General features: G+C 40.5%; 1 protein-coding gene across 1 annotated transcript in view; it reads left to right on the forward strand.

The window, feature by feature from the left end:
* Positions 1-20: 20 nt before the first annotated feature.
* The window catches only part of sdc2 (syndecan 2), a 42,861-nt gene continuing 19,590 nt past the window's right edge, over positions 21-23,291 (forward strand). The window contains exon 1 of the mRNA XM_005936288.2: positions 21-476. Within this exon, the coding sequence (XP_005936350.1) occupies positions 417-476 (60 nt within the window). The 5' untranslated portion in view covers positions 21-416. The remainder of the gene's footprint in view (positions 477-23,291) is intronic.

Genomic DNA, 23,291 nt, shown 5'->3' on the forward strand with positions numbered 1-23,291 from the left:
CTCGCGCTTCTACACTTTGCCCCTTTCTTATTTTGAGCGAGCGCTCGCGCGGAGGGAGAGCGAGAGCGAGCGAGGTGTCTCGTGCAGATTCCATTGACACACACCGGAGCGCGGAGGACCTCGCTGTTAAACCGTGCGCATTTGTACGGTTACATACATTTAGTCAGATTTTACACAGCAGAAAAAAGAGAGAAAGAAAAAAAAAGAAGTGCCCGGGGTGAGGGGAGGAGGAATAATCAAAACGCAACACGTATCCGGTGGGATCCCACTCCTGAGAGAGAGAGAGAGAGAGAGAGAGAGAGAGAAGCGGCAGGAGTTGGGTGCAAGGAAAACGAGAGGGAGAAAGAAGAAGAAGAGTGGGGAAACATTTGACATTTCGTTTGCCACAACGCGTTTTTAACTCTCAAAGAGGAATTATGAGGAACGTTTGGATAATTTTGACCCTCGGGCTGGTTGTTTTCCTCGCCGGGGAAACGGTAAGTTTTTTGGGGGTTTTTTGGAAAGCAAACTTAAACTACTGAGCATTGAGTTGGGCTGTGAAGGGGGGCGAGGAAGGCGACTTGGGTCCACGTAGAGACAACTCGCTGCTGTTTGTAGCTGTTAGAGAAATCCCGTCAAAGCATTATTTTTTTTTTTCAAGCAAAAAAAAAAAAGTCTTTAATTTCACGGCAAATAACGAGAAGGGTTGTCTAGAATGATAAATCGTTGTCAGCTAATCTATCCAGCTACAATAAAGGTACTGCTGCCCCTGTGCTCAAGTATTCACTTCTTTTAGATTTAAACCTGTCTTCGTTCTTATTTACCCAGAGGTGCTCGGCTTTAGTCTTCCATACTTTAAATGCCGTTATACGAGCAAAGTTAGGCTGGAACGAGGAGTCACTAAACTGGCTACGAGGTGCTCTGTGCAGCTGTATTGCAGTGATTTCACGAGAATCTCTTAATCCCCATGGAGACAACTGTGCAGATTCATGCCCACATTAGTAGTAGTGCAAATGTCATCATGACTGGAGAATTCTGTTACCCCCCCCTCTCCCTTCATTTTGATGACAAAAATAAAAAAATCTCTGAAGTTTCCCTTATCTCTTCCCAGTTTCAGGCTAGAGTAAGTCTCCTAACTGAGTGGGCATCGCCCTGTAAATTGGCTGGGTTGTTGGAATGACAGATTTTGGCACTTTTATGTGCAGCCTCTGTCATTATTGTCCCCTCCTGTTGTTTCTCTGTGGGTTGTGACTTGTCGCCTGGCACAGTGCCTCCTCCACTGTTAGAACCACTTGTCCAATTAGCTGATTCAGTCACTGTTGTTTTAATGACTCATTGTTTTACATGATGTCACCCCCAGAGTACTTTTTTTTCACTTTTTTTTTATTTTAATGTTTTCTGTGTCTGCAAGAAACCGTTTGAGTCTTCACTGTACTTTGACTATAGGATGCTAAGTTTTGTAAAGGTCCTCAAAATTTCAGTACAAGAGACAATTATACTCAGAGGTTTCTATTATAGACCTATAATGAAATTTTTGCTACATTTTAGATTCATATGAATAAAATATAATATCTGGCAAAACTTGTCACATAGTTGCATGCTTTTAAATCTTCATCAACTATTCATACACGCAGGCACACGCAGACTTTAACCTGATCATTACTGGCCTCCCTTTATCAGTGTCCCCTAAAGGCCTTGATGGAAATTGACACGTGACATTGATTCTCAGTATTGGCACCGATGTTGACAAGTGGTTGATAACCTGCTTCAGGCACATCTGTCTGTGTGTTAATTACCCCACTACATCACAGAGGTATGTTGTAACACTTAGAGGCTTTTGAAATTTTAATGATAAAACTAACTGCTCCTGGCTTCAGAGAAGGAATTATATCACCACAGAGCAAGAGACAGGACTCTTTGTTACCCTGCAGTTCTAGGCGCCACTAGTGCCTCTTTTACTTATTGTGTTTTGGTTTGCTTTCCTGCTCACCAGCTTGCTTGCTGAGTAATTCTTTTACAGCAATCTCACATGTGAGGTCCTTGCACATGCTAATGAAAAGACGGGTTTTGCCAAACCGTGCTTGCGTGCGGTCGTCATATCTCTCAAAGATGATGTACTTAGTGTGGAGCTGCAGCGGTCTGATTGTTTCCCCTCTCATTTTTCAAGGTCTGAAATCTTTGAGTTGTCATGTCGATCGGTTGGTCAATACGCTCTCATCCGAACAAATTGGTCAGACAATCCCTGGGGTTACTTTGATAAGGAGAAAAGCTCTACATCAATAGCCTTCCAGGATTAACCCATTATCTTTAGAGCAGGCTACCTGTGGAAACAGGGTGTTTGTACCTTTTAACATGACCTAAACATTTACTTCAAGTCAATCAAAGTGTAAGCGGCATGATCGTAACAGAGGTGATTAGTGGCGAGTTTGCATGTTAACTTGTTTGCTTTCAGGTGTTCTGTGTTACATGCTTGAGTAACCTTTGAGTGTGAGCATGCCAGAATTGGCGTATTTCAATAAGTTTGGTCTAAAAATAGTCTCGTAACAGCGGGCACATCCTGCAACAGCTTCAGGGCACTACCATATGCCAGTAGAAGGTGGATGTAAACCCTCTGTCTCTCTTTTAGATTTAGCTCATCTAGAGTTAACATGCAATTGTTTTTTCGTTTAGGTTTTTTGGTTCCCTTACAACTAGAGAAAGCTCAATTTCAGTCAGCCAGGATTGTCTTTATCAGCTGACGACCACTACAACCTTACCCTTTGTCACGCCTCTGCTTCCAAGTACTTCTGTGAACAAGGAGGATGAGTTTGAGTGAAGCTAGACTATATATCCTCAGCCCACCCTGCTGTGTTTTGGTGCACACCACTCACCAGATGTTGTGGTGTGTAATTTGTGTCATGTTTTGGTGGGAAGCGGGGGTGTTGTTCACCTCCCTTTACATCTGTGATTTATGGGTGGTGGGGTGGGGGGGGGCTTCTGAGCACTGTCTCGTTCTCAGAAGGAATGACTTCAGAGGAAGGCTGGATATTGTGTGAGCCTCTCTTCCAAGGACAGTCGAGGAAAAACTGGAGTGTGATGGGAAAGAAAATTGAAGGATTAAGGAGACAGAGCTACAGTGAATGGTCCGGTTCAAATTCACAGTATTTTGTAGCCATTGAATGGAAGATTTGACAGTTTTTATTTTTTTTCCTGGACATTTGTTGTAGACTTGCCCCATTCATGAAGATGATCTGGGGTGAAAGCTGTATCGTCTCAAAAGGGCAAGTGAGGCTGGATCCTATCCTCAAACAGACAAAAAGACACACCAAGCCTGAGCCTTAAGAATATTTCAAGGTTGAGAAGGGCAATGCAACAAATACAAAACTAAAGATGAAGCCTTTGATGGCTTTTTCAGGGAGGGGAGAAGGTGCTGACTCTGTACTGAAAAGGATATGTCATCTAGGTCCCGCAGCTGTGTTCAAGATTCATTAAATGACTAAAATGACTGTTTTGTATCTGCTGCTTTGGTGGTAATTAACAAATGTTAACTGACCTTCCTCTCAGCTTAAGCTTTTTTTTTTCCAGACAACCTCAAACTACCAGAAAGATACAAATACACTCACACACATTATTCTTTCCTCGACCAAGAGCAAATAACTGACACTGTTATTACCTTGTGATTAGATTGATATGAAGGTTATGTTAATCTTGAAAACGCATTTCTCTCATATTTCATTCTCTTCGCTCTTAATGTTTTCTTTTTTTTTTTTTTTTGTTCTATCCAATACAACTGAACTGAATGTGTTGCTTTTCTTTTCTTTTCTTTTTTTTTGCACAGCACAAGGCTTTCAGGGCCTGAATGAGGTGTGTACACTCGAAATTTCTCTCCATTCACCATTGTTAACAGCAACAAGCTTTTTTTTTAAAGCACTTCATTTCCAGTAGTCTTCATGCTGAATAAGTAAAATGCCTGTCTGCAACGCATGGGCAAAATATTTCTCTTATTCAATCGCTACTCAATCCAGAAGAGAATACTATTAAAGGAGAGGACCAGCAGGGAAATGCGAGAACAGAAATGTCCAAATAAGGAGGGCATTAAAAGGTAGATAAAGCCAGTATTGAGAATAAAAATGAACACGTACAAGCAGGAGCCAGATGCTGTGCTGCTGCTGCAGCTTATCCTGCTGTATATTTAATGATGCTCTTTTATTTTGCATCTGTGTAGAATTCCTCAGTCTTAAATAATAACCAGCTCACAGGGAACTGCTTGCATTTTGTCCGGCAGGTTGTTTTTTTTAAAGCGGGGTGGGGGGCATGGACTTCTTATTTTTCTCATTAATCTGCCATTGACACACATGGGAGCGCAGAGTTTCTGAGCGCTGCAGAACATCCTACGTCCTCGCTAGTGTCTGACCCTTCAGGGGGCGCATTCACTCAGTCCCTGTCTGCCAAGCATTATGCAATCGCTAATGGACTCCACAGGAGGCAGGAGCTGCAAGACCACTGAAAGCACAACGCCACCCCCACCCCCCACCACCCTTTTCCCTGAATCCATCTGTGTCCATGCATGAACTGTTGTTTTGTCACCATGCTGGCGCACAAGCACGAGTAGATAAACACACATGGTCTCTTGCCTCCCCCTTGTTGTTTCTTTGGGTCCCTCTTCCACATTGCTCCCCTCTTGCCACATCTCTGCCTGCGCGGTCAAGATGCTGTATGTCATTACCACTGTGTCTCAGAGTGGGCTGAGAACACTGTCAGCATATTCCCTCTCAGGCAGATGGAGAGAAATGAAGGAAAATAATATATATTCTTTTTTTGTCATCGAAGATGGACTGATTCCCCCCCCCCCCTTCTTCCCCTTTCCTTAAGGTGTGAGAGCTTGTATTGAATTTGCTAACATCTGCAGAACGTATGTGTTTGAAGCAAGCTGCCTCCCTCCCTCCTCTCTCCTCCCCTCCTCTCCCTTGTTGATGAGTTGGAAGAGGCCTTTGCTTTGGCAGCGCCTTGTGCATACTAGTAGAGACTCACAAATAGTCAAACTGTGTTTAATGGGCATGTTTGTATGACCCTGTTTTTGCCTTTTTACATCCCTGTGTGTGCGTGTGTATGCAAGTTTATAACCACATGTTTAAAATACACAGTCATCCCAGCCACCAGAGCATGGGGAAAACACATTAAGGTGACATGGCTACTGCAGAAATCAGTGACAGTAGTGCTAGTTTGTGTTGGGACACAGCCTATCTGGAGCCACGGCACTGAACAAAACCTTTTGCACGCACATGTCGCGATCTTTTTTGAAAATATTTAGACACAGCAAATCAGGAACATAACCCCCCTCTCCTCACCACCACCCGTGTTCCCACCCTTTTTCTTCCCATTTTTCTTCGGTTTAATTAGCTTAGCAAATGGAAACTTCCTTGGCAGGACCGTGGTTAAGGGGATTGTGGCTCTGACGAAGAGAAATGGGGGGGGAAAACCCTGTCAGGACGTCTGTTTTCTTCCTTTCTTTTTTTTTTTAACTGCCTGTTGCTTTACAGTTTAAGTCAGTAGAAGGAAAAACAAAGAGAGATCAAAGAAAAGGAGTTTAACCCCATCTCTCTCTGTCGTTTTCCGCCAAGATAGCCAGCCATGTGAGGTGTGAAAAGTGTCTTTTGCGGGGCTTGTGCTTGCTCATAGGGCCTCATATGATTGTTGGGTTTTTCTCTGTATCTATTATTGTACGATCTACTGTGCTATATAAAGTGACTGTTATTGCGATTTGGTGCTATATAAAGTTGAACTATATGAAGTTTTGTACCAAAAGTAATTGTTTTGATAGTAAGCAGATTGCCCCAGTTACCCATAGTTTGCATGGATGATGCCATCTTATCTGCAGAAACTCATCATTTACTGTCTGAGCTGTAGTGCTGCATGAAAAATTGTGACATAAACTGGGAAATGAAAATTTGGTGAGTAGTTTGCAAAGTCAGGGTCTTCCATGTAAACTGCAATTGACTGCAGGAAATTACTAGTGAGCAAGACAATTGTAAGTAGGTTTTTGTTGCAGTTCCATATGCTTTTTGCAACCAGTTTCATATTAGCAACTGTCACTGACCTCCAGCAACCACTTGCCAACTGGTTAGGTTAGGGGTTAGTCTTTTCCCTACAGCTGGTGGTTGCCAGATGGTGGCAGATGGGTGTCTGTGTTTGTGTAATTGAGGCCTTAGGTGATATTTTGAGATTGCAATGATATTCAGGCGGTTGTTAAACATAAGTATCTGTTGAAATCAAGAGTGTTCATAGAGGACAAAGCATAGAAAAATGAACAGGATTTATACATTATGCTGTTCCTGTTACTATAATTTGGGAATTCGGACATTCGACGGCCTACCCTTTGACTTTATTTAAAATAAAGGCTTTGCCTTTTAAGTTGTCTTAAATATCATTAGTTTAGATTGTGGTCAGTTCAGGTTTTGGTGGCTGGCTCGTTAAATGATGAAATGAAATCAAATGCAGCTTGTGACGCTGTATTGCCTCACTTTGTTCTGGTATATGGACAAATGTGTTCCATGTGTACACTATCCAAATATGGTGGATATATGAAGCCATGACGTCAGCTAGATTTTTTCCATCTAACTCCGAAGATTGCTATGGAAAACAGCACGGCACATTTAACACATCTGTGCTCACTCATATTTACGAGTGCGCTTTATCGTTTCAAAAAGACTCCAAATTGATATCTGCACTGGCATTTTTCCAAACAGAAACATTTCTGCTTTAATGTCTGGTGTTTCCATTATTTCCCTCCTCTTGAGTCAAAAGAGCTCTGAATGAGCTAAAGCATGTAAATTATGCTTTCTATGCAGGGTGTATTACCCACCACAAATTAAACTCCATGCAATCACTTAATTTAGAGCTGTTTTCATGCGAAAACGGTGAGATTCCAAAGAGTATTTGGGGAAGTTGATGAGCTGGGGAAAGGAATTCATTAGTGAACTCCCCACACAGCACACAACACTTCCTTCCTTTAAATGCAGGCCAGTGTGTTATCCAAGCTCAATTTAGTGAAAAGCAGTGACTTTAAAGGCTCCAATTAAGTGCTCATGAATATTCATAATTGAGATGAGTTTGCCATTATAACATGTCAACAAAAAAAAGGAAATCTTCCTTCTTGTCTCTGTGTGGGTAGTCTAAGTAAACTGCTGAATGCTTCCAGCTTTCAATAATTTCCTTATGAGCACATAACCTGTAATTTAATGTTAGGGCTTTTTTCCATAGGGCTATGGCTTAAAAATGTCTCCAGTATTCCATATTTTTGGCAACAGAAAAACATTTTAGTTTTCAGTAGTGGTTTTCAAATAATTCCAGCTTAATTTCAAAGGTAATGGTTACTGATGATTTTGCTGAAGTTTCATTATTTTGATTTGAAGGAATTCTGATGTCAACACCCCAGATCTGTATCCTGAGTTGCTCTTGGAACCGTGGCAGACATCCCATGAAAGTCTAAACTCTGACCACATTAGCCATCCAGTTGAGACAGTGACTCATATTGTAAGACTGCATGAGCTAACAGTGGTTCAAAAGAGGGAAAATATGTAAAGGGACATTGCTATCTACTAATAAAATATATAAATAGTAGTTTTTAGACACAGTCACACACAAACACGTATACAGTGTACACTTACTAGTCACTTTATTAGGAACACCATACTTAATTTTGTTCTTAATTTCTTTTGGTTTTTTTTAGGGGTTTTTTGTTAGTGTACTGCAATAAAAAGCAGCATCTCTTAGGGTAGTAGTTACTGAGAAGTATATTTACACCAATTCAGAAGCAAAATGTTTCAGAAGAATTAGGGTAAATTTAAGTCAGGGGAGTTCTGCAATGAGTTCTAAACTCACTGTCCTACTTCTCATGCAAAATCCTGCAGTAAAACAGTTAAATATTTAGCTTCTCTGACAATGCTTGAGTTTCAGAAGCATAATATGAATAGCAGCTAGATATATATACCAAGCAAGATTGCTTTTTCCTTTCTGCAACCCTTGGACTACAAATGGCCATAACAGGATGGTAGCTGATTTTAAAATGTGTTGTCAGAATTGCAGAAATGGGAAAGAAAGAATAGATGTGGTTTTATCACATGTGAGTGTAAATGAGAAGTGGTGTATGAAGAGACAGTCACAAAACTTGAATGGTGTGAAATGGTAATTGAAGTGGAGGAGCCACTTAAGCTTTTAATGCGTTTGTAGCTTCCCTTACAAAAGCATCTCTGTCTGATGTATAAGCATGTGTGGGAACTCATTGTCGTTGTGACTGGTGTGATTCCAGTCCCGCAAGATGGTCTCTAGTTTTTCAACAGAAATGGAAAATGAATAACTTATAGCAGGCATGACTTAATGAGGCAAAACATGTGCAAACTATTACAGTTGCATAGAAGAAATTGACTGTTGGCATCTTGATCAACATCTTGCCTGCTGTTTTGAACTCCACATTGGAATTTTCCACATTGTTTTGCATTTTGATACTGTCAGTGTTATTTAAATAAAAGTAAGATTTGCCCACACAATAACTGTGCAGCCCGAGCCTTATCACGCCACAGACCATCTCTCTGCCATGTTTGTTAACATGATCAAAGGGAACTAATGTGGCAAATCTACCAGGCGAGTTAATCTTTTCTAATTCATTCTGTTAACAGCCATCTGTGTTCTCGGCACCAACTGTAAACCCTATCAGCAGTGTTCAGCTCCCCGGCAGTCAGTCCTACATTATGCTGAGGGATTGGGTTCATTATTCAGGCCAGAGAGGTTTCAGACCTGGGAAGCCATGTCATATGGAAACCATTTTTGATTTTGAAATGCAAGTATCACTGACTGCCGGTGTGTGTGGGGTTTTTTGTTAGGTTTTTTTGCAGGGTGACCCTTTTGATGGGTGGAAATTTTCAGGAAGAGGTATCTAGATAAACAGAGCCTGGCAGTCAGAATGTGTCATGTCGGCAGTTGGGTACACAGCTGACTCTTTGACCCATTTACTGGAAATCTAGTTGTGCACTGCTGACTACGTTTAGATCGGAGACATTGCCATACTTTTGAAAAACAAAAGTGAATGCTCCGCAAATTAATATTAATCTCAAAACAAATTATGTCTGTTTGTTTTTTGTCTTGTTTTCAATGTCCTCATTCTGTCTTCTGCTTTCACCCATCCTCTTTGCCTATTTGGCTTTCTATTTTCAAACGCCACCCCCCAAAAAACTAAAACCGTTTTTGACAGTGACACCAGCCAAGGTCACAGCTTCACTTGTAATCCATATGATTTTCATGCTATGGTTAAACCCATTTTTATGGTGTAATGAAGGCCGGCAGGGTGCAAAGCTTGATTACTTTGATGATGATAATTTGTTTAATCAAGTGATTGGGTGGCTGAGTGGAATGGCTGCATGACCGTTACCCTCCACTCTCCGCAGGAAATGCCGGAGCCTCCCAGTTTTACTGTGCTTTCACTGTAGGGGGTTTCAGATTCACCACAATAAATGAAATAGTGGATCTGAGGAGACAGTTTTTTACTGGCAAACCATGCAGCTCCAAAACTCATAACTCTTTGGCTAGCTTGTGCAATTTTGGACCAGTACTTATGCTATCGAGAAAATTAGCTTGTTAGTCAAGAAGATGATTACAGAGGCTGTGAAAATAAGTACAGTATAATGTCAGCTTTGGCTCCATAGGGATTTTTCTCGGGTTTAAGAATCTCTCAGCTTGAGCTCGGCAAGCCTGTGTTACAAGCTACGGGAGTGGAGAGGAAGGTCTAACAAAACATCTCTGTTGAATTGCACCGTGAGAAGAAAACTCTGATTATCTAGGCTCAGCATCAGTAGGGTTGACTTTAAACTTTCTAAGTTGAGGCTAAATCTGTGTCTTATTAGTATTACTAGAATAATACCTTAGCTCAAAACAGTTTCATTGTTAGTGAGATGAAAAGTCTCTTTTACACTTGTGGCCAATGCTTAATAAGGAATAATTATCACCTCTATCATATAAAAAGAGCAAATGACAAGTTGCTGTAATTTTATGTGACTAATCGTGGCTGCATCAGCTCTTTCCTTCATCTTTTATAGCATTAACTGTGGAGCATCATGCTTTTTTTGATGAACTCGAGTGGTCTTGCCACATGTGTATATGGCAGACAGAGCTGCCTCCACATTTACTGCATCAGCTCTGAAGAAGCTATTGAAGATAGCCATTTGAAGATGATTAGCAGCTTCTGCCTTTGTTTAGTGTGGTTGCACTTCATGTGTGACTCGGTAACCACAAAATGCCTTATGACTTTTTTCTTTTTTAGAGCTACAGTGCTAAAACTGTGCAACACATCTGTTGCCTTGTGGTGGGGTTTTTTGATAATGGAAGCTTTTTAGTGTGCCACCACAACCTCTCCCAGCTTTCATGGCATATCTTTGTTTTTATTTGATCAATCTTTAAAGTTTCTCATGCTGTACGATTTATTCGAGCTTATGGCTTCATCTTATTGCATTGTTTTTCCTGACTCCCCTAAGACTTGGGAGAAAAGCTGTCTTTAAACTCATCTTTTGACTTTTCTTAACCACATAATGATTCTTTTGAGACCCTAGTAGCCAGCCATCAATAAGGAAGTTGAACCTGGAGCACAGGGTGGAGAGCCAGTTGGCCAGTCATCTCGGGACCTTCCAGGATCATTTCCCGAGCCGTAGTTTTAAGAAACCACTCATTCTTGAAGAATTACAGCACGGAGAATGAATTTGGGGGGAAAAGCACAAGAGCAAAGGTTTGGCAGACACATCGAAAGCCATTTTTAGCTACAGGAATTTTGGTTGTGATTTCTGTCCTGCATCCAAAAGAAGGAGAACAAAAATCTCTGTCTTCTGTTATTTGGCTTTGTAATTGTGTGTTCTTTCAGACAAAAGTGTGTTTCCCATCTTGATAAATTGGCACTCTTTCAAAGTCTCAGCTTATTCTTTCACATACTCATTAAATATTGAAAATGCAGCTTAGCTGCGGTGGCGGCAGAACTGGGACTATTTTGGGTGCCAGAATTCAATTATTTACATAGGACAGGAACATGAATAAGAATTTCATTTCCAATGACAAGCAAGGCCAGAAACTTTAAAAAAAATGTCACAAAAATATACCAAAGAAAAACAGCATTTGATATAGACAGCCCACCCGTGAGTAGGAACTTCTTTTTATTCAACATAATATACAAAATCGCACAGTCCTCACCTAAAAGACTTTCCAGTGAGAGGCTAATCAAAACTGAAGTGTAACCCACCTCGCAGGATGCAGAATGACTCGAGTCACTCTTTCATATTTCTAAGCTCTCTCTTTGTTGTTTGGCTGATAAGAGAAAAATGCATCGCACATACAGCAGCTGGCCGACATATGTAAAACATGGAAGCATTTTTCCTTTTGTTGTGGATCAGTTTGTTTCAACTTGCACAGGAACTGAGCGGATGGTGATGTGCTGTCTCTGTCAAACTTCACTCGAATGCAGACGTACATTATAAATGACTTCCTCTTTGAGAGATTAGCATGATTTTGTTTTTTTCGTAACACAGCATATGCCATAATATTTAACTGGAGGCTTACTTCTTCCTGTAAAGCTTTAAGCAACTAGCATTTGTTTGTTATCTATTTACAGCATCTTGAATGAATGGATTAGTCCACAAAAGTAAAAAGAAAAGGGAAATTTTGAGGACTTCTTATTTTTTCTATCATAACGTAGTATGAGATGTATAGAGGAAAGAAAACATGAAATCTAAATCCTGAGGAAGTTGGAACCACTTAAAGTTTAAGGTTTTTTGCTTATTAGTGAGTCCAATAAACCAATTTTTCAAAGTGATAGGATAATTAAACATTTCGAAGAACTAATTAAATATAAACTAATTGTTTTAGCTTTACATGAGAGTTGTTTGGCTTTACTCTGACTTGAGAGCAAATTAAACTGGTGTTAACGCCAGTTTAATGTGACTCTAAGTAGTTGTGAGTGTGGTGGTGCTTGCATGCCAAGTGCAAGTGTTCAACACAGTTAAAAGGTCCCTAATCTTTAGCCTGTGCTTCTTGAACCTTGGGTGACTTTCTAACACTGCTTATCCATACAGGTAACTGTGTGATGGTGGTGAAGTAAACAGTGTTTTTTACCAACACGGGACACCTGAGTATAGATATATGTAGCAATACATGTACCACCTAATTAAGTCACCTATAGTATTGCTAAACAATTGTACCGAGGTTTGCTAACAATATTGAATATGGCATATTTGGAAATATTTAAAGGTTTTATATTGATGGAGAGTAGAAAAAGAAGATTGTGGTATCGGACCATAAGCTGAGCCTGGAAAGCTGTTCAGCTCACCCACCCATAATTAGACAGTGTCATTAATGTGCAATTACATGAGTCATGCGTAGTCCACGCTGGAGCTCGTCTCTGTTGTGCTGGAGCCCACTTTGTGCCACCTTCTTTTTTGGTTCCATCTGTGATTGCCATCTTGCCCGTCTTTGTTGAGAGATGTCCTGCCAAAAAAAACACTTTTCAGATGTCTTCTTCTGTTGACCTACTTTCAGGATGTCTTTTAATGAAGGCTTAAATGTGCTATTATATCCCCCGCAACTCTTGACTTCAGAACTCTTATCAGAGCCTACATTTCTTCAAACTGACATGGCGCAGAATCCCTTCCAGTACATTAATTGAAGCCTGTGTCTTCAGATCTGGATGTCTCCTTTTTTTTTTTTTTTTTTTCATCAAGTGAACTAAAGGGAAGAATTTTGTGGCCATTATTTATCATTTATTCTAGCCTGTGCCAACACATTACAACCCAACTTGGCTTTAGTGTAACTGTATCGCTCGAGTAGAAGAAAGCTCAACACGTCAAATAACATATGGAGAAACCATAAAGGTTTTGATAATATGTGCTGCTAATTTGCTGAATCACACTTTTCTTTTATCCGGAACATAAGAGGAGGATTTCCGTTTCTGAACAAACAGTTTTATAAAGCTTACATTAACCTGCTTGAGTACATTTGCATCATCATATGACCTGGTGACCCAGACTTGATTAGGACCAAAAGATAAAACTCTTTTGGCATTATGTGTGTGTTTGTGTATGTAGGTTAAATCCTGAGTATCCTGAAAACATAAAATGCAATTTAATCGATGATGACTCACGTCCAGACAAACTGGCTGAATGACTGCACTGTAGGCAATGGCACTTTGAACTCTGAGACATGAGAGCTGCCTGGTTGCATGCACCGAGCATCAGTCATCACGCCGTACCTGCTGTTTCTCAGGCTCTGAAAAGTTTACACCTGAGTTTTATTATTTTTGCGGAAGCTGGCAGAGATCTGACAGGCATCGAGCTGTCAGATGTTTGTTGCTTTTTTAGCGAGGGCAAGATGGAGAGCAGGCAGACACAAGAGAAAATGAATTGGGAAGCGACAGAGAAATGTCTTGTTAAAACTTTAGAGAAGTGATTCTGTGCAACATTGAGAACCAGACTTCAGTCGAGATTCACCATAGTAGTGGAACAAAATAGCTTATTTCTCATTAAATGTATACTTTAGCAAAGATTTAAAGTGTTAAGTGAAAGTTTACAATTATATACAATTTTTCTTTTTCACACCTTTAATAACATTTTCTTAATTAACCTTTCCACTAGCGTTGCAGTGAAATTTTCATACATTTCGCTCTATTTTTTTCTTAATACCCGTCTACAACTTGACCGACAGACTCAAAACTTGTGTTCCTGCATGCCAACAGTAACAATGTGTGCACACACCGTTACACATCCAAACACACTCACTGCTGCTCAGGATTAGCCCTGTATAATGGGATCAGAGATCACCACCTGCCACTCCTCTCCCGTCATTTCATCCTGCCTCTGCTCGTCCACTGTTTATCCATCACTTTAATCGTTACTGCCCCCTTTCTCTTTCACATTTGCTTTCTGATGGTTTTAATGTGGTGACATCTTTCATTAACCTTCCTAACCATCTGTGCTTCCTACCAGTCTTTAAATAGTTGCCACATTATTCCTGCTAGAAGTGATAGTGTGAAGGATTTATCGTTATCAATTCTTTTTTACCTCTACGCAATTTTCCAATCTATTCTCCTCGCACCCATGCACCCATGCCTCTCCTTTATCACTCCAATCATTTGATCAGGGGTTTCCTCCCCCTTGCCCTGTAGTCCTGTGGCTTGTTGACTCCCTTGAGTCCAAATCCTCTTAAGGAAAAGGCTTGGATGGGAATTCAATTGCTGCACCACAAGGATTGAACCAGATCAGCCAACAAAGCGACAAAACCATTCTCCTTTCTCTTCCCCTTCCTTGCATGCCTCTGCCTCATCTCTCGCTCTTTTTTTTTTTTTTCTTCCTCTGGCTATAATCTTAGGTGATAAAGGCCTATTTGTCGGTGCTGACAGCAGTTACAGGATTGTCTTTCTGGCAGGAGTGTGGAGGCTCATTTTTTCCGCTGCCTGCAAAAATAGCCATACGTATCAAAAGGAATGGGAAATTTATTTTATTCTAAACTTTGGTTGTCTGAACTGTCAGTCTGATTTAGTTTGTGTGGTCTGGAAGAAATGGGTCAAACTTTGACCCCCGTAGTTCTCGAGAGAGTTTTCACATTGTGGTGTTAATGATCTGGTAGTGAAGAGCTCAGGATTCAAACTGGTTTTGTTACCGCAAAGACACAACTTCAAAAAACTAACTGAAATAGTAGTGAACTTATGCATATGCATGCACGCAGTTTCTTTTGCATGTACTCTTATGTTAGACCAGAAGGTGCAGCCACATCGTGGGGGCTAAATATACAACAACTCCAAAGACACACCAGCCTTTAAACGGGTGTGTTAATGGAAACCATGCCATTCTGTTGAAAAAGTGACAGAGAAAAGCAGACCGTGTGAGGTGTGACAGATGTGTTCACTGACATGAAGCCCTATAGGACTGTTGATGGCTTTGACCGCTAACAGCAGAAACCTCTCACAGTCGATCTATTCCCCCAAAAAGAGACTTTTTTTTTCCCCCTGCAGGTTTTGAACTGGAATGTTTTTGTTTTTTTTTAAATATCCAGTTTCCTAAAAATGATTGATTAAATAGCCTCTCTTGCAAGGAAAAAACTGCTTGAATGTGCAATGCCATTACTGAGCTGAAAGTGAATCGCTTCTGCAACTTGATTGGAGTAAGACAAGTTGATTAGCTTAGCTGCAAGTCTGCAGCACATGGTCAGTGATTAATTACACTGACCCCCTCTCAAGCCTGGAAGCATGTACATGCCATTGTTTTAAAGATTAAGGACATTGAGTTTAAAACCCTTAGCTGTATGCCTTCATGTTAGGCATAATGTGCATGCCAGAGGTATAACCGCTAATAGGAGAGTGAAGATAAGATGTCAAAGTGCAAAAAATATATATATTTTTTCCCCATCAGATTGAGCTCTTTTCAGCATGTAGTTCACACAAAAAGCATTTGGCAATACTTGAACAACTGCCCAGCTCAAGAACAAAGAGTCCATGTACAAAGAATGCTAAAGCATCATGGAACAAGTGCACACACATACACAAAGCCTAATTATAGTGATAGGGTTCAAACAAAACGCATTCCAGTAGTCTGTGAGTCAGTGGTGCAGAACACAGAGCTCTGGCTGCCCCAGTGTGTCTCTCAGGTGATTATGATTCTCGTTGTGTATGTATTCTGTTTAGAGAGTATCACACACTTGACTACTATTTGACTCATCTAGCAGAAGCAGCACCTGTGTTAGCGCTGGAATGGCTGATATTGTAGGCTTGCTGCAGCTTGAAAGACCGCATTCATCCCTTTCCAGTGAGCTGACTGACAGACAGACTACCTGCTGGAAGAAATGCGTGTATGTACAGTATACGTGTTGGTTGAAAGAAAGATTGAAGGCCATGCATGTGCACACTGCATGAAGAGGTCGTTGAATGGGTCAAAGCAACTCTGATTATGGCATGGACTTTGAATGTGCTGAATCCATATATGACAAAATGAAATGGCTGCCTGGCTCAGTTTCAACATTTATTTCCTTTTACATTTTGCACCTGTGTAGAATGTTTGGATAGTTGCAATTTAATCATATAAACTCGTGTTTTCTCATCTGTATATGCTCATTTGATTTCATAATACTTCACCTTTCATCAGGGAAGAATTGGTATGAAAGCGTAGCAGGGTTTTTCCACCTCAATTCACTAAGCTGTACTGAATTTATTTAGATGCTACACTGCCAGGTCAAGATGTTGCGTCTAGGTGGCTAAGTTTGTTTAATCTAGTCTGTCTGTGGATGTCTGCACAACCAAATGTATTTAATTATTTAACAGTGTAATGTTCCTAAAGAAGAGAGCCGAGGGTTAAATGCATTGCAGTCGGACACAATGAAAGAAAAGAAATAAGTGATTACTTTCAGGGTATATTAAGATCCTTAAAAAAAAAAATCTGACTTAGCTTCCAATGCTAGAGACATTCAGTACAGCTGCAGCTCAAACAGGAGTTCATTTTCATTGAAACTGGATGAATAGTTTAGTGGCCAGCTGAAAATTACTCACCTACCCCAATTTAAGCAACTTTTGCTAAAATTCAGCGGTAATTATGTATTTTTGGTTGAATCTATTTTATGAAAACTAGACTCAACCAACAATTGTGTTGTTTGAGTTTTCAGTGTACTGTGTTCATCCAAAATTGGAAAAATGTATGTATTTTGGCTGTAGACCAACTTGTCCAACAATGGATATGCAACACTTCAAAAGTATATATATGCCTGTGTGTTCTTGTGTATATCAAAGGCATTGTACTGACGGTGTGTTTTTTCCTGTGGCACAGGTGTGTGTGTGTGTGTGTGTGTGTGTGTGTGTGTGTGTACATGCACAGCCGAGATTTATAGCAAACAGCCTGATATATCTCAGCTTGGGAACAATTGAGAAGCTTTTGAAGTTCTTATTGTTGTTGGCAAATGCAACTCCATTTACCTATGACTATAAGTAAAATATAATTCGATTCATCTGTCACTTTGTGTGATACTCACTGACTTTAAATGTTGTGGTAGTCAGCCCACTTTGAGAATTAACTTTATTTTGTTTCATTAAACAGTTAAAGTTCAGTTTGTTGAGCTTGAGATCAGTGTCTCCAGTTTAGTCAACAAGTCGTAAATCTGGTGAGATCATAAAAGGATCGTTCTGGCAGCATGTTACACCAGCAATAATTAATTTTTCTTGCGTAGACTGCTGATCATTTGTCAGAATGGAGATGGAGTGGTACGATATCAAATAGCAGAAGTGCAAAATTGTGCATCAGTGAAACATTGCTGACGGCAAAGAGGTGGGGTTTCTACCGAATTTTCTTCATAGCTATAGCTACACTTTTATTTATCCACCCGATCATTTAGTACAGGGTGATAACGAAATCAGCAATGATGCTTAAAAAAAACATCTTAGTCTCTAATACTACTCTCAATATGAAAAGGGATGCTGCAATCAGCTACGTTTAGTATTGATTTAAATGTCTGTTATTTGTGTAATTGTGTAGTCAGTGACTATCACACTGCTTGAGTTTCAGCGAAAGATTGCAGTTATTGTGTATAATTTAAGCAACTTGTGTAAATCTAGCTGTGATAATGCACACTTGAAGGCATGCAAACATGGACCTCTATCAGAAGCGATATGTTAACATCACCTTCTGTATATATTTCTGTTATCAGGATCGTAAAACATCACTAAGATGAAGCAGAACGGTGTGTTAAAGCGTTGAGATATTTACTCATGCTTACCCTGCATGGGGGCAAAAATTTTTTTTAATTTGGTGTCATTTGTCTAGATGAGGAAGTCTGTTGGCTATCTTGTTTTTTGTTCTCCACCATAAAGTCTAAATTTCCTCTCAGTAATAGATCATCACTGAGGTGTCTCACCATGTTCAACGATTGTTTCTGATGGCTGGAGGGGCCTGACTAATTCAGTTATATGTGTGTGATGTTTTGTACTTTTACTGAAGGACTTGATTGAATGAGAAACCTAATGTTTAAAAAAAAAAATGTTTCCTCTGGATAGATGCTTTTATTTAGATATGATCTAGAGGCTGAGGCATTTATAGCTTTTAGTGGATGTTAATATTTAACTGTTGATTTTTATTCCCTCTCGCTTTTACAACTGTAAGGGACATTGATTGATAGCAGTGTTAAGTATTTTGACATACACAGTGAGAACCTGCCTCTGTGTGTATGTGCTGCATGTATTTATGTATTAACTAGGTGGTCCCAAATTTCCCGCCTATTATTTCTAGCTACCCACCCTGACGTAGCAGGCTAGGACCGGTCTTGACCCGCCTGCTCCAAGGTTTATAAATCCCTGCTCTGAGAAGCGTTTAAAGGGGAAATTCCCCACCAATTTCAAAATATTAATTTTAGGCCATGTTCATAGAAATGTATGTTTACAACAGTGCAGTGAGCTGTCTTTAATTGTCATGTTTTCCTAATCAAAATTCCAGTATCCAGCCATATTTAATTTGGAGTGATAGAAACCAGACAGTAAGCAGCAAGTTCTCACATTTGAGAGATTGATGCACTTTTTTTTTCTTCTGAAATTATTAGTCAGTTGATGAAACATTTCATGTCAAGCAGCTAATCAAGTAATGAACTACTTGTTCATGCACTAATAAGAATTTGGTGTGTTCTCGCTGATAAAGGAAGATAATACAATTCATTATTCTGACAGTGTATGCAACACATCCCATGAAGCACATGAAGTCCAAAAATAATTGTGAAAATATTTTCCACCGTCCAGCCTGTCCTCTGAACAGGCTAATCCAAAGACATGTGATAAAGAGAGACCTGTTTTCAGTCTTGCTTTCCTTTACAGATGGTGTTGGCACAGTCTGTAAGTATTCCTCTTTCCCAGCTTTCCCACCGTGTTGTCTCTTGGCTGCTGACAGCATCCGAACACAGAACTGCTTCAGTTCAGGACCGCATGGTACTCAACCACAGCACGTATGCCTGCATCAAGAGAGCAGGAAATCTTTTGACATAGAGAGGTAGTTAAAAACTGCGTGTGCTTAAGTAGGGGTGAATGTACGCACATGTTCTTGCCCACTGAGGTGAGCATTACATACCACAGCTGAAAGATGGGAGCTTTTACAGGAAATGAGGAGGGGGGGAAGAGTTATGCATGTTCTATATTGTACTTCCTCTAATATGCACTGCAGCTCCAGGGAGAACACACGCCAAGTTAGCAACATAACTATTAATTTCCTGCTCATGCATAGACAAAAGGCTTATGTCTCATATAGTGTGCACCTGTGCCCTAAAAGTTAAGCTAAGTGAGAATTAATGTGGTGCAGGTGAAAGACTGCACCGATACAGGGCCCTGGTGCCGGATAGGTTTCATGTTGTTTTGGGAGCGAGTGAATAGAAGAGAGTTACTGAGACCTTTCAGAGACAATAGGGTTTTGTCATAATGCTTATGCTTCTCCCCAGGATATACTGCAGGCTTAGGTTATTTTGAAAGGTTGACCCAAAAGCCAAAGGTGTCCATTAAGTGAATGTAGAAACTACTTCAGTAAAATGATTCCTCTCGCTTAGTGGATTTGTGTGTTTCTGTTAATGACTTCTTCTTCAGTCCTGCAGTCTGCTCTGAGGGACAGTCATACAAGCCTACAGTTTTGGTCCTTTAAAGTCCTTGGATTACAGCTGAAAAAAGCAACTGACTACCACAAAATGAAGGAAGAGAACTAAAAAAATATCATGGTATTAAAGCTAAAACAGCCATTGTGGGCGCATCTCGATCAATTAGAAGATTAGTTATGTGACGTAAGGATGCTTTAGAACTTAACAGAGGAAGCTAATCTGCTCCATTTAGTTTATAAGTGAGTAGTTTTGGAATATGAACAGCTTAAAAATCAGACTGACCAAGTAATCGTCTTCCCTTTCAGTAGACTGTTGAAGTGTTGGTAAAACTTTATTTTCTACTCTTGTTAAACACGTCGAGTCTCTCTTACAGCAGTTCACCGTTGTGTACACATGGCTCAGCTCCATTTTAAGAGCCTTTAAGTGGCTTGAGCCTCTGATATGTGGTGTTCATGTTATGGGCTGTGCAATCACTTCCAGCTAAATGGAGAAACTCCGGATTGTTCACATGGTGCTGATTAGTGGTTTTTGGGTTACTATCTTTCAGATAGAGAATATGAAACCTGTTTTATATAATGCACTTAAAATACCCTCGCTTACTCCATTTGCGCTTTTCGCTGCTGAACGCAAGATTATTTCTGAAGCTTCATATTTCTCTCCAGTCTGAAGGGAGCAGGGCTGTTCTGCCGAAGCAAATCTTACAGTTTCACCGTTTCTCTGCACAAGAGATGACTAGAAGGTAAAACTCATTTTCCAGTGCGTAGAGTTTCATAGTTGACAAAGAATCTAGACTTTCCCGTGCATATCAGAGGCCATTTACCGGAGTGGAGAATTTTCCCCAATTCCCACCCGGTGGCCATATAAGCACGGGAGTTATAGTAGAGAAGGAGTGATTCAGTCAAGGGAGAGCAGCAGTGCTCACTCGGCCTGGGAATCTGCAAAGCTCCTTCTTGTCCAAAAGGCAGTGAAGAAGAAGAAGAAAAAAAAAAAGCCAGTTACGGTCCATGAGCGTGGATACCACAGCACTGAGGTATTTCTAAATAGAGCCATGTTGAAGCCACATGAGCTCCACATTGTTCCCCTCATTATAAGTTGTGGAAAGCGCAGAGGGGCAAATTTCACAGTGAGAAGGTTTACATTAACTTTACATTAAATGTGATCAGCGCTCCAAGAGAAGCCAGTTGACAGGATCAGACAGCCTTTAATTACAGTGCTGAAATATTTAGCGGTCTGAGATGAAGTAACTCGGCTGTAATGTGTGCACAGCACGTGAGAGAATCAATATTCTTACACTGATGCAGCCACAGAGACCCATAATTGCAACACTTCAGTGAGCAGTCACTTTTTAAAATACGCTGATTTCTCACAATTTTAGGGGATTGGACTGTGTTTCATATTAGTGGTGGGGTTTTTTTTTCTTTTTTTTTTGGGGGGGGGGGGGGGGGACTATGAAATTGACTTTCTTCCTGTTGGGAATACTGGGTAGGGAATCAGACTCACTCCAAACAGAGGTGCATGTGGCTTTGGTTCAAAAGCAGCATGTTATTGTAGGTAGGAGCCCACGTGTGCAGTTTGCATGGTACGAGCTAGAGTAATAAACTCTGGCAGCTGTGTTTGAAAGTAGCAATTAAATCCCTGCTGCCAGAAGGTGTTCATTGTTAGTGGGAGTTGTCGGAATGAACTTTGACTCGCTTTTGTTTGTTCTCGAAGAAACATGGCAGCCCTTCAAGGCTTCAGTTAGGCAAGATGGTGGCTCTAGCTAAAATAAATGGCATACAAAAGGCAACAGGCATACAACTGACATGATGCTAATGAGTAGCTGGTGTCATCAGTTTAGTTTAGCATATTAAGAGGCCTCAAACGAAAGTGAAAAAAGTAATTTTTGAGCTGATGATGATGCTTTCTGGGGACATGATCACTGATGTTTTTCACCTACAAATTCTAATGATATTCCAGTCAATAGATTTAAAGTTTTACACTAAAAATGCCACACAGTGTATGTTGCCATCATCACTAGGTTTCATTTTCTTGGTAACAGTAATGTCCGTATATAATTCTACAGTAAGGTATTAGCTCTTTCACTGGACTTTGACATACACGTCACTAGCATGTCCATAAAAATCACCTAATTCAACATTTCACATCCTGTTCGTCAACAAAAATCCCTCCAAAAGCAGGCAGTTTTAATCTGAGATACCCTCTCTGTAGGCAGAAAATGTTCTCACTGTGCAGCGAAGAGTTACAGTAGCTGATCTGTCGTATTTCAGAAATCAGTGTGTTTGCTGAGCAGCAGAGGCTGAAGAAGTCAGGCGACACCTGCATGAAGCAGCAGCACTCGCAGAAGGGACTGCCTCGCTCGATTGTTCCGCAGTTCAGAGCCATTTCCTTAATCTTTTATAGGGACATAAAGTTGTAGAAGGCTGCGCTCATCCTTTTTAATGGTAGTATGCAAGAAAGGGTACAGTATGAAGAGTGGAAGGGCAGCTCATATTTTTTGCAACCCTTTGAGCCTCTCATCCTGAACTTCACAGAATATCTTTTGAAGATATTCAAGCCCACTTAGTAAGGATACCTCTTGAGTTCTTACACACAGGTCTGTACTCACTTGAAAAAATAAGCAAGTAAAAAATCTTTTCAAACATTACAAACTTGTATTGTGATGAATGATTATTTCATGCATTGCAAATGTGTGATTCATTAATGAGATGTCAAATGTTTTTGAGTCTCTGGTGCAAAGAAATGAGCAATTCTTTGGGCAAAGAAGTCTGTGTTAGTAAGTTATTCTTTGGTGTTTGTCGTTATGCTATGATTTGGTCAGCAGTAGAATAAAATAAAATAAAAATCTTTTAATTGCATTTAGCAGTGGGTTTTAGTTGTTGGAAGGCCATGATCTTTCCCACAGTGCATCATAGAGCGAACATCCCTGGTAGCTTGACTTGGAAACCATTCTCGCTCCAGCCACCCGTCTTATGGGGGCGGGGGGAAGGCGGGGCTTGAGCCCCATGGAATGTACTGTATGCCTTTCTGTGTCAGACAGTTGTTTGTTTTGGAATGGGAGACGATGTGAATCTGAGCCCAATGCACCCACATGCTGTCCTTGTGCTCAGGTTGTTGAGGGTGGGGGCCTTTCACCTACAAGGGCAATGTGATCTCATCCTTCAGGGGCAGTGAGACATTTAAATGCAGGGGAGGGAGGGAGGGGGTTGGGAACAGCAGCAAGTATTTTTTCCGAGATGTCAAATTCATCAAATTTATTTTTTGCTTACCAAAAAAAATCTCTTAAATATTCTACTCACATTGGAAGGAATAATTTTGAGCAATTTAAAGGTCAAAATGGCAATATAGGCAGCATTTTGATGTCTCTCATACCTCATACAACTGTAATCTTCAGTTACTAGATCAAAAGTGGATGCTTATGTCATTACGTGATGAGGCAACTCATAGAGAAGTTGATGCGAAAACTCCATAAATGTCAACTCCAGACTGTTGCTCTCTTTCTTATTTCCTCTCTGTCGGCCTCACTCCCACCCACACATGCTCTCACACACATGCTCACAGCAACTGTAACCCACCGCAACTCAGCTGGAATAGCTCCAGACCTTTAGGGCTCAGAGAGAGTTTGATTTGTGTTGACTTCCTGCAGGAACTCCCCCTCTCCTCAGCCCACAGCTCAAAGACTATCAATTAGTTCCTTATTATGATCCCTG

Source organism: Haplochromis burtoni, unplaced genomic scaffold (genome assembly GCF_018398535.1).
Source record: "Haplochromis burtoni strain Fernald_Lab_line unplaced genomic scaffold, NCSU_Asbu1 Contig_200, whole genome shotgun sequence".
NCBI lineage: Eukaryota > Metazoa > Chordata > Actinopteri > Cichliformes > Cichlidae > Haplochromis > Haplochromis burtoni.